We start from the raw sequence: 18,165 nt of genomic DNA, 5'->3' as shown, positions 1-18,165 counted from the left end.
CAGAGGAAGGGAGACACAGAATCTGAAGCAGGCTCCAGACTCTGAACTGTCAGCACAGAGACCCAAGGCAGGGCTTGAACCCATGAACCATGAGATCATGACCTGAGCTGAAGTTGGAGGCTTAACCAACTAAGCCACCCAGGCACCCCTGTATGTCTTTCTTTTTACTTTTTACTTTTTTTAATCTTTATTTATTTTTGAGAGAGAGAAAGACAGAGTGTGAGTGGGGGAAGAACAGAGAGAGAGGGAGACACAGAATCCCAAGCAGCCTCCAGACTCTGAACTGTCATCACAGAGCCTGACAGCGGGCCTCAGACTCATGAACTGCGAGCTCATGACGTGAGCCAAAGTCAGATACTTAACCAACTGAGCCACCCAGGTGCCCCTGTGTATCTGTATTTCTTATGGTCAAGGGCCTTGCTTTTTATTTCTTTCACATCACAATATAGTGTCAGGTATGCAGTAAATACTAAATGAATAAATGAATGAAAAGAATAAATGAATGATGTCAAATATAGTGGGGATAAACGTGGAATTCCAGAAGAATAGGAAATAATTAGGAGCAGATTTGTGACCTCTTTAAAGAGAAATTGAAATTAGGAATAATGTTGAAAAAGAAGTAGAGATGTAGCCTATTTAGGAGTGAAGAGCCCAAGTGAGAAGGGGAAGTACATATATGCAGAAGGTAGTGCTCATGAAAGACTTTTTAATTCAGGAGAGACCTAGTTGAAAATGTGGCTTAAATATGGTTAGAAGCTTGAAATGAAAGCCAGTAGAAATGGGGGTTGAGAGTATTGATTGAGAAATGGGTACTTGAGAGCTGGGATTTGTATTAAACTTTCTCTAAGGGAAAGAAGTCTCTGCACTGAGATAGAATTGGAGAAGAGTAATTTGAGGTTTTATGCCAGATCTGCTGAGTCTCGATGAAGTGTAACTCAAAGTTATCAGTTGTAAACACCTTGCAGCTTCAAATCCTGTACAGTTGTCAGTTCTGCCTTTCATCTCAGCTGAGGCTGTGTTTTCCTTCAGCATGTGTGTGCTCCGGGGAGCTAGCCCTCCCCCTCTTTTCTTCAAGCTTCCGGAAGATTTTTATGTGGAAGGAGCTGGGTCGTTTTTCTGTTTTAACAAAGGACAGAAATGGAATGAAGCCGAGCAGGCATGATTTCATTGAGGGTTACAAAAGGACTGCCTGTGCTGGAGAGCCGTTAGATTTTGAAAAAGTAAGTGAAGAGGTTTTGAAATCCTCCTCCTCCTTAATAGCCATTTATCCAGTCTGGGGTATGTATTATTCCTTTGAAAACAATGGGTAAGATGACTTGGAGCTTTCTTCTAGTTCTCTGTTTTTATGGATACAGCTCTAATGTTTTCTCTGTCTCATTTTTCCCCACAATTTGCTCATGTCTCATTGTATGGTGGAGCCTTTTCATATGTGGCTCTAAGAAGAGTTTGTGTAGGGGATTTTCATGGAAGAGAAAAAACTGGCAATAATCTAATTTTCGCTTTTGCTTAGTGTTTGAGTCCAGGTATTAGTACTGAAACTTTTTTTATTATTAAGTTTATTTATTTATTTTGAGAGAGATAGAGTGTAAGCATGAGTGCAAGCATAAACGGGGGAGGGGCAGAGAGACAGGGAGGGAGAGAATCCCAAGCAGGCCCTATGCTGTCCATGCAGAGCCCAACGTGGGGCTTGATCTCATGATCCTGAAATCATGACCTGAACCGAAATCAAAAGTCAGACACTTAACTGACTGAGCCACCCAGGTGCCCCAGTCCTGAGACTCTTTAATCTGCCTCCTTGGTGGTGGGGAAGCATATTCATTTTCAAAGCATTCATGGATCAATGGTTCAAGCTTGATGGCTCTCGACTTAGGAGAGGAGTCAGGACAGCAGTGAGATAGGATATTTGTGCAGCATTTCAAAAATGCATATTCCTGGGCCCCATCCTAGCTATATGGAATCAGAAGCTCTGGGAATAGAGTTTAGTGGTTGTGGATATATTAAGCTCCACCAGAAGTCCACTGCTGGGTTACGAACCCCTGGCTTAAGTGCTAGGACCCTGAAGTCTGTTGGCTTCATACCCAAGTCCTCATTGAGGCTTCTTGAGGGTATAGAAAGCTAGTCCATTAAGTATATTCTTTTCCTTGAATAGTTATCTCCACTGTGTCTTTTAGACGGATTGCTCTGTAAACTATTATGTCAGAGATAGATCTGAGAGAACTGCCCTGTTGTAGGGTCAGATATGAGGAACTGATAATTGCCTTACTAAGACAGATCAGCAGGAATTTCCTCTGTGGGCAGGAATAGGAAACTTTATGATAATATCCCTGAGTCCTGGCCAGTTTTTTATGTCACCATTCCACTACCCACTTCCCTTGGCACTCATAGGAACCCAGAGTTTTTAGTGTTTAATACACACTCCCTGGGCTCCCCACCTACAATTAGATGACAAAGGATAGAGGGCCCCTGTGGGCAGGAGCCCTGCCGCTCACCAGCCTTTGTGAATGACCTTGGGCAACTTCTTGCCGAGTCTTCTGTCACTGATATATTCCTCAAGTAAGGCTTGTAAAGTGTCTTGAGATCCTCAAAACAGGTGGCGTGCAATGAAAAGTGTGAGGTGTTCTCCTGGTTTTGTTCCTTTGATCTCCGCTTCATTTCTCCTTCCGGTGCCTGCAGCTGCCCTCAGCCTTCAAAGTGATTCTCACTGGAGAGAGAGAGGATTCTTCTCTCACCAGCCCAACTCTTCCTTTGCTGTCTAAAATAGCCCAGGATGTAAGTTGTCTTGCAAAGCCTTCCCTCATCTAGTTGGTCTCACTCATTTCAGAGTCTGACGGCACTGCTGCTTTCCAAGTTTCTTTTCCCCCCTCACTTGTAATTTAAGGCAGGTGTCCCCTGTTGGATCAGTTTGAGTCACTGTCTTATTTCCTGCCCATATTTTGAATGTCTTTGGGGCCATTGGGATTTCTCTGCCTTCACTTCTGTCTTCTCATTGTCACCTGTGTGTTTTCATTTCTTGACTCGTGAGAAAATGTTGGTAGAAATGAGCCATCAGCCTGACTTCTGTGACCTCTCTGTCAACCCACTGAATCTAAAGTTGGGCTTGTGGCTGTTATCACTGCCCCTTTGTTTGGAAGACAGTCCAGGGCTTGAAATTTGGGACTTTGTTTATTCAAACTAAGCCTCCCTGGGAACGTGGTCTGTTGCATTGTTGTTCTCAGAGTATCTGTTGGTTTTACTCTATGGCTGACTGCAATGTTGGTAAGAAAACAAGCTACGGTGTTTTCAGTAGGATTTGTTGTATTATACATCACATTCCCACTGCTACAAGTTAAGTCTCTCCTCTGGGCTCCGTTGTTTAATGCCGGACAAGGCCAGGTTTTCTGTCAGCTTCCTTTTACAGCACTTGTCAGTAGAGTTGTGCAGTGAGAACCCACCTGCTTGGATGTTTGCTGAATCGAGTGCACATTGTAGGTTTTACCTTAACTTCTGTTACCTCTTAAAATTAAAAGAAAGCTCCGGTAGGGGAGGGCCAGAAATAAAGTGAGTATGACAGACACATTGGGCACTGTGGATCTTTAGGGTTGGTATTTTTGAGTGTTCACATTTCCCACACCTTGGTTTCCTTCTTCCCAACAGTTATATCAGCAAGTCTACAATGCTTCTTAATTGGCTATATCATTTTCCTCTTGTTTTGAAGGGCACTTACAGAAGACTGAGTTCACATCACAGGATGGGTATCTCATCTTAGACTTCTAGGGAATAAATTCCACCCCCTCTCATTTTATCACACAGAATGTTTGTAATGCTTTTTGTTGCTTCTCTGGTCTATAAAACAGTGTTTTTTTTTTTAGACTAGATTTCTAAGTTTATATACTTTAATCTCTTCCTAAAACTGGAATGAAGCTGAAGATGGTTTCCCTTCCCTGCCCCTACTTTCGTAGCTGAGATTTAAATTTACTTAAGATCTTGGAACACTTAGTGAAACCACATGGCTGATTTTTTTTTTTTTTTTCCACTGTGTCACATTCTCTTGTGGAGGAATCCTGAGAAGGGAGTTTCTTAGGTTCTCCTGGATTTGAACATTGCTTCTCATTCATGCTGAGCGCCCTACAATTTCTAACTTCCCATATATCTCATCAGGCTTTGAGTTTGATATTCCTTTAGTGGTGCCTCTGCTCATTTCCCCATACACTCAGCTGACCCTGTTAAAGGTGCTGGCACTTCAAAAACAAAACACACTTTAAAAAATTATGAAGGGGGCGCCTGGGTGGCTCTGTCGGTTAAGTGTCCGACTTCAGCTCAGGTCATGATCTTGCGGTCCGTGAGTTCAAGCCCCGCGTCGGGCTCTGTGCTGACAGCTCAGAGCCCGGAACCTGTTTCAGATTCTGTGTCTCCCTCTCTCTATGCCCCTCCCCTGTTCATGCTCTGTCTCTCTCTGTCTCAAAATAAATAAACGTTAAAAAAATTAAAAAAAAATTATGAAGTATCGCAGATACAGGAAAGTTTGTGAACTATTATAATATTGTATGTAATTCTAATATAGTCCCCCACGTAATCACCACCCAAAGTCAAGAAATGGAGCACTACCAAGGTGTTGGCAGTTTCTGAGGATGTGATGCTAACAGTGTCATCAAGGTAGGTGAGGGTGGAGATGAGGTTTATGTGTTATGTGGTTAATATATTTCTTTTTTTAATTTTTTAACGTTTATTTTTGAGACAGAGAGAGACAGAGCATGAATGGGGGGGAGGGTCAGAGAGAGAGGGAGACACAGAATCCGAAGCAGTCTCCAGGTTCTGAGCTGTCAGCACAGAGCCTGACGCGGGGCTCGAACTCACGGACCACGAGATCGTGACCTGAGCCGAAGTCGGACGCTTAACCGACTGAGCCACCCAGGTGCCCCTAATATGGTTTTTTAACTTAAATCCCAAGGTCTTGATCTTGACTATGTTTTTGCTTTTCAAGTTTCTTTTTTTTCCCCATCTGTTATGAATTTGTGCTATTCAACATTCTCAGGCAGTGTGCTTACTGGAACCACTTTTTCCAACTTCTGTTGTCAGTGCTTCCTTTCCTTATCTTACTCTCCTAAAATCATACTAGAAATAATAATACTTGTAGTGGTAATAATGACTAACATTTATTGGCTTTTGCTATGTAAGTACTGTGCTAAGCATTCTACATATATTATCTCATTCATGTTTTACATCACCCTACAATAAACACTGTCACTGTCACCATTTTGTAGGTGAGGAAACTGATGCTGAGAGGTTAGGTGGGTAGCTGGTGGTTACATAGCCAGTAGGTGGCGGGACTAGGATTCAGACCTCGGCTATCAACTACAAAGCCTACCTTAATGTTTTTTTTTTTTCTAAATTTCTTTCTTTATATATATTTTTTATGTTTTATTATTTTGAGAGAGAGAGAGCACATGTGCATGAGCGGGGGTGGGGTGGAGAGAGAGAGAGAGAGAGAGAGAGAGAGAGAGAGAGAGAGAGTCCGAAGCAGACTCCACTCTGCCAGCACCAAGCCCGATGTGGGGCTCGATCCTATAACTGTGAGACCATGACCTGAGCCAAAATCAAGAGTCGGATGCTGAACTGACCGAGCCACCCAGATGCCCAGCCCACACTTAATCTTGATTCTGTGCCTCTCCCAGGGAGTCTTCGTGTGCACAGTGTGACACTGAGCATATAAGTATGCCTAGTATTGCTATAGCCAAGAGTTGCACCCTGCGTTCAGCTTGGAAAAGGGCAGTACCTGAAAAAATACACCTTTCCCCCAACTTTCCCCATAAAAGTTGATATAATGAATATCTCAGACTGCTGTGGAGTCATCCCTTGGTAACCCTCCTTTATACCTCTACATCCTTGCTTTTCTTCTCACCCCAACTCCCGATTTCCACTCCTTGCCTTGTGGTACCGTTAGGAACAGTTCAACTTGTGGTTCTGTGGGTACGTGAATGTCAAGTTGACAGGGTGCAGTTTAGCGGCATTAGATGACCTTAAGCTGAAAGTAGTTGCTGCTTCTCTCTGGGGTTGGAGCGAGGTGGGGGAGTGCAGTGGAGACCAACAGATGCCTTGCTCGTTTGGGTGTGTGGGATTCATGGCCCTTGAACCTGTCTTGCCCTTAGTTGGCAGTTGATTGTGTAGCTCACACTCCTGATTACTTGCTAGTTCTACCTACCCCAGACCTCTCCTTCTTTTTCTCTGTACTCCACCTCTTTGTTATTCCTGTTCCTGTCCCTACTCACAACTGACCGTATCTTTGAAGCTGTGGAGAATCGCGGAGTTGAAATGCCTATGTTCTATGGGGAAAAAACTGGATCTAAAAATGCCACGTGCCGGAGCCAACCTGGATGATGCCAAATGGAGTTCAGTGAACATGAAAAAGAGCAAAAATGAGGTCATTTGCCCACCTGACTCTGGTTGAAAGGCTCCAAGGTTGCTTAGTTCCTTGAGCAAGTGTTTTGCCTCACCTCGTCTCAAATTTGTATTATTTTGATTTCTTTTCTCAAATAGGCAGTGATGATAACATCATGGGTAAAAAAGCATGGGATCTTAATACATGCTTTCCTGCAGCTGCCCCAGTTAGTCTGAGGAGAGGAAGCCCCAAGCCAGGTGGATTGGGTGGAGGGCAGCCCACAGGCAGTTTGTGATCATGGGGGAGGAGCTCAGAGCATGCTCAGAAACTCTGACCCTTGCCACCTCTCAACTGCTGCGTTGGAGAAAAGCAAGCAGCTGCTTGTCAGAACTAAGTATGCAACAGGCAGGCTGTGGGCCTCCCTCTGTTAGTTACCCTGATGCTCATTGGTCAGGTTCTGTTTGGGAAAGCACACAACATCTAAGATTGTTTTCATATGACATATAACCTGTTGCGGACTTTTCTAAACACGTCCTTTCTCCTCATGATGTCCTTCCTTCCCCAGGGTTTTTGCAAAGCCCCCACAGCAGCTGTCTTAGACGCTTTCTCTCATAGCAAACCCAGAACTGGCTAGCGAACATGGTTTCTAAGAGTTAATGTGCAGACAGAGGAGTGGGTAGGGGCAAGAGGCAGTGGTCTTGTTAAAATGCAGATTCAGATTCAGGCCTACCCTGGAACTCTGCAATTTTACCAAGCTCCCAAGTGATGCCCGTGCTGCATTTCCTTGAGCCAGCCGTATATTGAGTAGTCAGGCGTGTGTGTGCATGTGTGGGGGAGGGAGCTGGCTTCTCTCTCATTTGTAAAATTAGAATACTGATGGCTTCCTCCTTGGGCTGTTGTGAGGATTAAAGGAGATTTAATGAATGTGAAAGCACATAGTAAGGTCTAAATAAGTTTATAGCTGTTAAGGGGTTGCTAATATTATCAGGGTCCATGGATTTCTAGAATATTAAGGAATTTTTTTCCAATTTTCTGGCAAGATTTTATTCTTTCAAGTTTCCATTTGTGAGAAGTTCTTTTTTGTAGGTTCAGCCTCTTCTGTTCCAGCATTGAATCATCCTCCCTGTGTAGCTTTTTATTGTGACCTATCCTCAGTACCTTTTTCTTGCCAATATTCTAACTTGTATTAACAATCCTGACCAAAAGGAAGGCTTTGCAAATATTTTTTTTTTATACGAACGACTGTGTAATTTATTATTTCAGGGCTATGAATATGAGTTTTGGGAACTAAAAAAGTCAAACCAGTAAACCACGGGTGGATGGGGATGAAAGTCCTAATTTACCTAATTTACTATGTCTGATGAGAAACCACTGGAGTGATGAGCATATTTTTTAAGAGCAATAGCTTCTCTAAAGATAACTTTTTTCTTCTTTGGGAGCCAATTCATTTGTATTGAGAAATAATTCAGGAAATGAATTAGTCCTAGAGCTTCCTTTCGGACTAAGAATTCAAAGGCAGAGTGAAAATGTGTTAATTTTATAACCCATTGTTTTAAGTGTCTAATGTAATAAGAGTGAAATATTCTCTTTAATGTTTACTTAAAGAAGATATCCACGAAGATGTGGGGAAACAAGTGCATTCGTACCCTTCCACAGTTGGTGAGAGCATACACTGATCCAGCCTTCCTAGAGGGAAGTTTGGTAATATCCATTAAGAAAAGAGTTAATAGATTCATATCTTTTGATCTAGCAGTTACAATTCTGGGATCTGTTCTAGGGATCTGTTCTATGCAAACATTCATACCACACAAACGTGTATATAACTGCTTTTTTTTTTTTTTTGGTGTTATTTACAATAGTGTAATATTTGAAATAATTCAAGTAACCATCAGTAGGGCATTGGGATACATCATAAAATGAAATACCTTCACCTTCCTGGAAAGAGGTCAGTCTATATGTACTGATGTTACTGATGTGAAAGGGTATTCAAGATATATTAAGTGACAAAAAGCAAATTGTATAACTGTCTTTTATGTTAATGACTATTTATATTTTTGTTAAAACATGTATGTTAGTATATGCATAGAAAAATAAGTGAGGCTATAAATACCAAACTGTTGTTAATATTGGTTACCTCAGGGAGGGTTAGTAGATTATCGTGGACATTCACTGTCTGCATTTCTATATTTCTGTAATGTTGGAAATTTTTACAGTGAGTCTGTATTATTTTTGTAAGTAGAAAAAAACCCAATAAAGATAAAATCCTCTAATTGAAACATGTGTATTTCATATTTAAATCTAAAAATTTAAATTTAAAAATCTATGCTCATTCAAGCACAAAATTATGCACAAATGTGAAAAATATATGTGAAATAATAATAAACTCGGGTTTTTTTTAAGTAATAACAGGACATAAAAATGTTTTCTCACAAATTCATCATTAACTTGTTGAATTTGAAATCCATTGTTTGTATCTTCCAGAAATATTTCCTTGGTTAGCTTTGGTAAACAAAATATTTTTTAATACTTTCTGAAGTGCATGTGCTTTCTGAGAAGATTTTTTACACAAGAAGTATAGAGAAACATAAGGAAGAAAACAAATTCATAATTTCAACATCCAGAACAACTGCTTATAGCTACATCCATTTCTGAGTATAAAGGACAGGTAAAACTCTTTTAAAATAATAATATTATCACTTTTATTTAAAAAGTTATCTCTGATGTTTTTAGGCTTAGTCTTTAATTATAATTTAAGTCAGATTTGTGAAGAGCCATGCCGTGCGTGTATTTACTGAAGTCAAGGACAAAACAGTTTTGTTTGTAATCATTTAAAGCACATGGATTATTCCACTCAGTCCTTCCCCAGTCTTTCTGGAAAGGTATCAAAATCTTGCTTCCTGCTCCACCTTCTAGGGCTGGCTGTGAGAGATGGGGAATTCTCTAGGAGTTTAAAGAACTTACGGGGTAAGATGAATCGAAGACTTTTCACAAATATTTTTAAAGTATTAAAAATAGACTCAACAAATACATAGTAAACACTGTGCGCTGTGCTATAAGCATGGAGTTGTAGATACAGCCTCTGCCTCCCAGGAGACTAGTAGGAGAGAGATGACAGATCCATAAAGAACTTCTGTACAAGGTACTAAGTAGCACATACCATCTGAATGATGCAAATTAAGTGCTTCTGTAAGAGTACCAATGAGGGAGGAATCATCCTGGCCAGGGTGATCATGCAAAGAGTCACAGGGGATGTGATATTTGAGCTGGTCCTTGAAAGGAAGGGTAGGATTTCAGTAGGGGGTGGTGGAAGGGAAGGGCATTCCCGGTAGAATAAGAATGTAAACTAAAGCCCCAAAGCACCTTTCCAGAATAGTGAATAATCCAGATTGACAAATGCACATGATTCATATAGATGAGTAGTAGGAAATAGAAGAAAGGTAGGATCAGTTCACAGAGAGCTGTGGTTGCTAGGCTAAGACATTTATAATTTATTTAGTTGGCAGTAGGAGCCATTGAAAGTTTTTGAGCAGGGGAGGGACATGATCGAAGCTCTGCTATAGAAAGATTATTCTGACAGGTTGAGGGAAGGGAGGACAGGGTCTGCAGTAAGGAAATTGATTAGAAAGCCATTGCTATATATAGGAATGTGGTGCTGAAGGCCTAATCCAGGGTGTTGGCGTTTGGATTGGAAAGGAAGTGAGCGTTTTATAGAGAATAACATGTTGAAGAAACCTTCTTTCTTCCCAGGGGAGTCTCATGGCACAAGTTGGCATGATTACCGGGGTACCAAGAGTTCTCCCCATTCTCCTTTTTGACCCAGATTACGCATTCACTTCGCACACTTAGTCCAGATAAGGAACAGTTAGTATTTTCCCTGGTTACAAAGTTTGGAAACCATGAGATTAAGAAAACTCAGGCGTGTAGAGTTGGTGAATGAGGAGGGATCAGACCCTTCTTCAGATGATCAGATTTTTAGTTCACAAAGCGTTGTTTGTGGTTCTGGTCTTGCTGTAGAGAGGACTGACTCTAGAGAGGAAAAAAACTTTTTTCCCTTGTTCTCGTTGCTTAAACTGAGGTACCTTCTATCCTTGCCTTGCTGATAACTGGGAGAGAGAGAGAGCTGCTCTTTGAACTTGGGTGGATGCTGATGGTTTTATTATAATTGAGTGCTTTAGCTAGAGGCCCTGGTTTCCAGAACTCAGATTTGAGGTCTGATGCTGCCCTCACCTTGTCCGCCATTTGCATACGAAATTGGATTCTCCTGCTTCTGATATTGTAATGTCCGTTGCCTGGGAAGTGAGTGTCAGCTGTCCATGTTGACTGTAGGTTCTAGTGCTGGCTGGACATGAGCAAGCTGTGACCAGGTGGGATACTCTGACATTGGAAGACCTCTGTTTCTTTTTCTTTGCCACCATTCAGTGAGGAGAGGTCATAACCCATTTTTTAGATCCATTTTGGCTGCTGATAAAACACGCTAATTAAAAAATTTTTTTTGATGTTTATTTTTGAGAGAGAGCTCAAGCAGGGGAGGGGCAGAGAGAGGGAAACACAGAATCCAAAGTAGGCTCCAGGCTCCTAGCTGTCAGTACAGAGCCTGACACAGGGTTCAAACTCATGAACCATGAGATCATGACCTGAGCTGAAGTCAGACGCTTAACCGACTGAGCCACCAGGCACCCCAAGACCTGCTAATTTATAGGGATGCCTGGCTGACTTAGTCAGTAAAGCATGCAACTCTCAATCTCGGGTTGTGAATTCAAGCCCCATGTTGGGCATGGAGTCTACTTTAAAAAAAAAAAAAAAAAAAAAAGACTGGCTAGTGTTTTAAAATATGTTAAAGGTAGCAGGAGGCGACCTTATTGCCCTCTGCATCCTGTGCCCTCTGCCTTCTTCCTTGGTTCTCAGACCTGTCCCTGATGCTACCACAAAGGCATGGTGACTTCTCATTTTTTTTTTTTTTTTTTTTCAACGTTTATTTATTTTTGGGACAGAGAGAGACAGAGCATGAACGGGGGAGGGGCAGAGAGAGAGGGAGACACAGAATCGGAAGCAGGCTCCAGGCTCTGAGCCATCAGCCCAGAGCCCGACGCGGGGCTCGAACTCACGGAACGCGAGATCGTGACCTGGCTGAAGTCGGACGCTTAACCGACTGCGCCACCCAGGCGCCCCTGGTGACTTCTCATTTACTCTTTCACAGATTGCACCATTTTGGTGGTTTTGGAGAAACTGAACTTCCTCCTCAGATCACCAAAGTTTCTGGAACCAGGCAGACAGACCTAGATCTAAATCCTGGTTCTTGCACTCACTACTTAACCTGATTCCTTCATCTATAAATGGAGATACTAGTCCTTTATAAAGTTGTCAAGGGTATGGGGTGGCTGGCTGAAGCATGCAACTCTTGATCTTGGAGTCATGAGTTCAAGCCCCATGTTGGGCATAGAGCTTACTTAAAAGAAAAACAAACAAACAAACAAAAACTTGTCAAGGGTATTCAATGAGATAATCTTGTAAAGTACTTAGCACAGTTCTTCCCCAGAGTACACATTCAGCAAAGGATAGCTCTTACAGCTGTAGATCCTGTCTCTGCATAAGACCATTCACACCCCATGGGTCTGGATATTCTTTTATTTTTATGTTTATTTGTTTACTTTGAGAGGGAGTACACGCGTGTGAGCACAAGTGAACACCAGTGGGGGATAGGCAGAGAGGGAGGGAGAGAGAATCCCAAGCAGCCTCTGTGCTGACAGCGGATTGATCTCACAAACCCGTGAGATCATGTCCTGAGCTGAAATCAAGAGTCAGACACTTAATTGATTGAGCCACCCAAGTGCCTTGGGTCTGGCTATTCTTGTGAAAATACTTGGAACGTTGTTTCCTTCTTAGTCCCAGGAGGGACTGAAATTTGGAAATAAGAAGGCAAAATGCTTTAATTTGAGAGTTCCCTACCTGATTATTAGAGCCCCTTGGAGAGCTTGAATATGCAGATTCTCAAACCCAAGTCTATATCTATTGATTGAGAATCTTGTGGAGGCAAGGGATGGAGATAGGGCAGGATTGATATCTGAAAAAAAAAAAACAAAAAAACCCTGTTAAACCCTATGAGTAATTCTATCGGTAGGCCAGTGTTGGGAACCTTTGTTCTCTAGTCTTCAGGGGTTTATGGCTAGAGGTCACCTCCTCCCAAGCGGTGGCAGATTTACCTTCCTAGAAGCTGAGGCTATTTTAATCCCAGCACCAGAGAATTGGCTCAGCTCCAACGAATGCTGAACTCTAAGCTTGGGAGCCTGGTTTTTCTGTCATATTGGAAGTTATTTGTTTCTGGGAGCCTTTGTGGTACAGACATTGGAACTACAAATCAGCCAGACAGGATAGAGACCGGGAGCAGAGTGAAGAGGCAAGATCTGTTCTACAGTCTTGGAGTGGCCATCGTGTCCCTTCCTGCCTCTGACCAGATGGCACTTTGGACTCTGAAGGAGCAGGAGTGAGTGAGCTTGGGCATGATACCCGCCTCCCCGCCCCCCCTTCCCAGGCTAGTCACTGGGTCTCCGTCCAGCTGGCTAAGTCTCTGCACAAAGCCCGTCGGCCTTGGGCTTCCTCTGTGGCTTTTACATAAGCAGCAATTCTCAGAATCTGGTTGAGAATCTGCTTTGTGAGATTAGAGTGTAGTGTGTGGGCAAGAGACAAGCATAGTTATTCTTAACCTGCGGGAAGGGAGGGAAAGGCGGAGAGTGCTCTGCCATGGACAGGTCTGTGACATGCTTGTTTATAGAAACAGCAAGCCCATGGTTTGGCTGGAATGACTTCTAACTCAGGTATTTATAACTTGTATTAGTGGGATTGAGAAGTGGGGAAAGAGAGAAGGAGGAAAAAAGAAATTGGTGGCAACGAAACGTGGCAACAAACACAGAGATCGACTTCCTCCCAGTTGCTGGAGTTTCTTTACCAATTTGAGATCAGCTAAATCCTAGATGACCCTGGTCTTTTGTGGCTCTGGCCTCTTAGTTGTCTTTCTTAAGGGAGCAGCTGCTGACTTGCCATCGAAGGCTCCCTGTAGTGGCCTCTCACACTAAGAAAAGAAGAGCAAATCCAAACGAGTCATTAGTTCATGGGCTCAAGCAAGAAGCCCTTCTCTAGCAGTGCCATTGTCTTGGTTCCACAGACTGGATCTTCCATTGACTAGTGCCTCTACTCTAGCTCTTGTGGACTGATCGGATCTAGGGATGAGAGAGAAAGAGAGAGAGTGAGTAGAAAAGCTTAGACGGCCCTGCCCAGGATTCCTGGGATCACGTGTTTAGAGATTTGGGCCTCTTGGGACTTTGTGCTGTGTGCCACCCGTGTGGCAGATGGCTCTAGAGTCTGGAGAGTCCTTTTTGTGCCTCTTCCACTTCTTTTTGGCACTTCTATCAACTACCCCTCTTTTCTGGGAGCTCTCCCCTTCCCTGGCTTCCTGGGTCTCCTCCTTTCTCTCTAATTGCCTAGCATCCCTACTCTAAAGATAGGTGTTCTCCATGGTTCTGTCCTTAGCCTCTCTCTCCCTTCCCATCTTCTCTTGTACTTTCAGTGATGGTTTTCACCTCCATGTGAGTATTTCTGAGATGCCCATTTCTAGCCCTGATCTCTTTCCCAAGCATTTAATTCCATGTTTATGTTGCTAAAGTGAATGTTTGTGATTCCTGCTAAATATCCCTCAAGTGTCTTAGATTTAGCACGTCTAAAACAGACATCATTGGCTCCCATCCTTCCTCCTTTGTCCAGACCCAGGTCTGCTTTCTGATCCTGGCACCATTTCTTTTCATGTTCCCTATCTCTGAGATTCAGAATTTGAGTCTTCTGTCTTCTTCCTTCACAGTTGTGTGGTGGCCATGCTTGCCAATTCTATTTGCTTTATTACTTTTGAATCCATCATGTCTTTTCTGCTCTCACTATCTTCATGCTAGTCTAGATCCTCATTACTTCTCATCTGAGCTATTGTAACAGCCTTCTAATTGGGCTCCCTGCCTGTATTGTCTCATATACATCATCACCAAAACATAGCTTTGATTGTGTCTCCAGCTTGATACCCTTCAGTGGCTTCCCAGAGCCTACTGATAACCCCACTTAGTTTGGCATTCAAGGCCTTTCCTGGTCTGGTTACAGTCTACCTCTCCTGACTTACTCTCCTAACACAATCTGCTTTCATCATTGCTCACCTGCTCTGTCATTTCCTTCTGCCAAACTTTCGTTCATGCAGCTTCTTCTACTGAGAATTCCTTCTCTCTGTATTTCCACCTGTCAAGATCCTACCCTCACAGCAAGCAAGGCCATGGTCAAATACCATCTCACCCTCCAAGAAAGCTTCCTTGTTTCCCTTCCCTGATCCTGTTCAGAAATCATTTCTTTTCCTCCTGTTTGAGCACTTTACATAAATCTTTCTTATGACCCTTATCACATACCAGATTGTTTTATATTTTCCCTAATGGATTTTGAGAGTAGAGGGTAGAAGCTACGTATTCTTCGTCTTAGGATCTCCCATAACATCCTTGTGATTTTCAAACTTTTTTGAGAGTGACCCACATTAAGAAATACATTTTTTTTTAAAGAGAGAGAGAGTGTGTGCACAAGCAGGGGGAACAGAGAAACAGAGGGGAGAGAGAGAATGTTAAGCAGGCTCCATGCTCAACATGGAGCCCGACGGTCATGACCTGGCCAAAATCATGAGTCTGACGCTCAACCAACTGAACTACCCAGGTGCCCCAAGAAATACATTTTATATTGTGACCCAGAACACACACATCCCTAAACAAAAGTTTCATGATCAATACTTGCCCTTACTACATGCCATGGGATCTATTTTGTGTTCTGTTCTGTTTATTCATTACGCACTAAATCAGTCAATTTCGAGTCTCATTAATAAGCTGCAATCTGCACATTGGAAAATTTTATTCTATCTAGTATGAGTGACTGCCCTGTCTATTGCCTTTGAGCCACCTGTTTTTTCCATCTACTTTAATGAGAGCCAGAAGAGCACTTAAACAGTTGGCTTTAGGCTTTCCTTCTCTCTTGGGAATAGGCTATTATGAAGTTATCCCTTTATCTCATTAAGTTGAGGGATAATTTTGCTTTTCTTTTTTCTCTCAGGAGGATACAATACTGCCCTGCCTAGTACATGCTGGGAGTGGTGGGCATTCAAGCCCTCCTTTGCAGTATATCTCTAGTAATTCTGCCTTCCTGCACCCTCACTTCTGGGGACAGATGACACCCTGTCTCAGGTTGGTGTAGGCTTTCCTCCATCTCAACACTCTCTACCTGCTAAAGCAGAGGCTGGGTCGCATCTTGAGTATTTTCTCTGCTTCTAGGCTATGTTTTGCATGTGGAGGAGATCACTGTAGATTATGACGTGGGTGCTCTCTTCTGAGTTTTTACTTGTGCATGAAGCAGTATTCCTAGAACTGTGTGGCTGTGTCAGGGTACCAGCTGCCTGGAGCAGTCGTATCCCAAGTCACTGGACATAATCAGTTACCTGGACTGGTGTGTCTTTTGGGCTGTGTTTCACTGGCATTTGGGCTGTGAGGGTTTATAGCTGAATTTTCTGTTAGAACTTTAGGCCCCACCCCAGACTTTGAGGATAGCTATTTTCTCATAGGACCTCTTCCTTGCCTCTGTTTCTGAAGTGATGCTGAGGCCGCAACTCTCACACCAGTGAGCTTGCTTCCTTACGTGGAAGAATGCTATAGTGTTCACGAGGGACTAGGTCACTGGTTCTTAAAGTATGGTCTGAGAATCCCTGGCGTCCCCTTTTAGGGGATCTATGGGATTCCCCCCTTTTCCAGTTACATATTCAAATGAGGCCAGATTTTCTTCATCTTCACCTAGAATAGCATATCACAACAGATTGAATGCAGATGTAGATAGGAGAATCCAGCTGTTTACTATTAAACCAGACATTAAAGAGATTTGCAAAAATGTTAAATAGTGCCACTCTTCTCACTGAATTTTTTTCTTGTTTTGGAAACAGTGTTTTTTATTTTTTTTTTAACATTTCATTTTTGAGACACAGAGAGAGACAGAGCACAAGTGGGGAAGGGGCAGGGAGAGGGAGACACAGAATCAGAAGCAGGCTCCAGGCTGTGAGCTGTCAGCACAGAGCCCAATGTGGGGCTCAAGCTCATGAACTGTGAGATCGTGATCTGAGCCGAAGTTGGATGCTTAACCAACTGAGCCACCCAGGCGCCCCGAAAATAGTGTTATTTTTAATAAGAATATTAACATGTATGGATTTATTATTTTAAAATGAGTTAACAAATATTTTAAAATATTTTCATTATAATTTCTAATATACTGATACAAACAAAAGCTCTTTGGGGTCCTTGATAATTTCTAAGAGTATAAAGAAACCAAAGAGTGTGTGAGACCAAAAAGTATGAAAATTGCCAGGCTATGTCATGCTGTGGTAACAAAATCACCTCAAAAATCTCCCTGACTTAACAGATAGCTCATTTCTTGCTCATGCTCATATTCAGTGTGTATCAGCACAGGGGCTTTGTTCATTAAAGTTACTCAGGGCCCTAGGCTGAGGGGGCCCTAGCCTATCACCTGCTGCCATGCTTAGCAGTCAGGAGAAGGGATACACACAGTGGTCCTTGAAAGCTTCCCCTGGAAGCGGCATGTCAGAACATTGTAAAAGTGTGCAGTCTTGGAAGCACTTAAGTGAGAAACCTAAATCAAACAAAAACTCATATTCTTGAGTTCTTTGTACCTTCTCCCCCAACATTGTTGGGTAAGTGTCAAAACACCATTGCTTAAGGATAAGGAGAAAAGTCAAGGGTGTGAATTATAGAATGATGTTGCTCGTGAGGTACTGAACCCCATGCCACGTCCTAGACCCTATCTTTTCTCTCTTTTTAACATTTACTATGTGGGGCACCTGGGTGGCTCAGTTGGCTGAGCGTCCAACTTCGGCTCAGATCATGATCTCATGGTTCGCAGGTTTCAGCCCTGCGTCAAGCTCTGTGCTGACAGCTCAGAGCCTGGGGTCTGCTTCAGATTCTGTGTCTCCCTCTCTCTGCCATGCCCCCCTTCACACTCTAGCTCTTTCTCTCTCTCCCTCTCTCTCTCTTTTTCTCAAACAAAAAAAATGAATAAACATAAAAAAAGACTCCTTAAAAAATTTTACTATGCAATACTTAAGACATATAATAAAGACATATGGAATCGTAGAATGAACGTGTGCCCACCATCAGCTTAAGAAATGAAATACCTGTACCATTAAGCTCCCTTTGTGCTCATCCTCATCTGCATAGTAAGACAGACGGTAAGTATGTGGACAGAAATATAATCAGTGTTGGGTCTGTACCTGAATCTAAGTGCTATGAAGAAGATAAAACAGGGTAAGTTAGGTATAGAGTGATAACAGTAAAGCTAGTTTGGAAAGTCTTTTCCTACGAGGAGACCTTTGAGCAAAGACCTGCGTGAATTAGCTGTGTGAATAGCCAAGCAAGGGAAGAGCATTTTAATTGAGGGAATAGCATATGCAGAACCTGAAGCTAGAATCTGCTTGAGGTGCTTCAGGCAGCCAGGGTGGCTGAGGTGGAGGAAGAGGGGGAGGGTGAAGGAAACGAAGTCAGACAGGGAGCCAGAGGCCAGATGATTCAGGGTCTTATAAACAGGGTAAAAGTATTTGAATTTGAACTTAAGGATGAGAAGCCCATGGGCTTTGAGCTGAGTAATGACGTGATCTCATATATTTTAAAAGAATCACTGTGGCCTGCCATATTGAGAAAAAGACTCTGGGAGGCAAGGCCTGAAGCGGAGAGAAAATACGTGGGAATTAT

General features: G+C 42.7%; 1 protein-coding gene across 5 annotated transcripts in view; it reads left to right on the top strand.

Annotated features, from left to right (window-relative positions):
- The window catches only part of MAPKBP1 (mitogen-activated protein kinase binding protein 1), a 55,374-nt gene that overhangs the window by 5,626 nt on the left and 31,583 nt on the right, over nt 1-18,165 (top strand). Inside the window, exon 1 of one of the 5 annotated variants that reach the window (XM_045448096.1) lies at nt 318-1,220. The exons of 2 other annotated variants lie outside the window; for them this stretch is intronic. In XM_045448096.1, coding sequence (XP_045304052.1) covers nt 924-1,220 — 297 coding nt within the window. In that variant the 5' untranslated portion in view covers nt 318-923. Of the gene's footprint in view, nt 1-317; nt 1,221-18,165 lie in introns of those variants that run through there. 2 more of the 5 variants (XM_045448094.1, XM_045448095.1) reach the window with 2 other exon arrangements.

This window comes from Leopardus geoffroyi, chromosome B3 (genome assembly GCF_018350155.1).
Source record: "Leopardus geoffroyi isolate Oge1 chromosome B3, O.geoffroyi_Oge1_pat1.0, whole genome shotgun sequence".
NCBI lineage: Eukaryota > Metazoa > Chordata > Mammalia > Carnivora > Felidae > Leopardus > Leopardus geoffroyi.
Note: the sequence above shows the minus strand (reverse complement) of the source record. Positions and strands in the feature narration are given on the sequence as shown.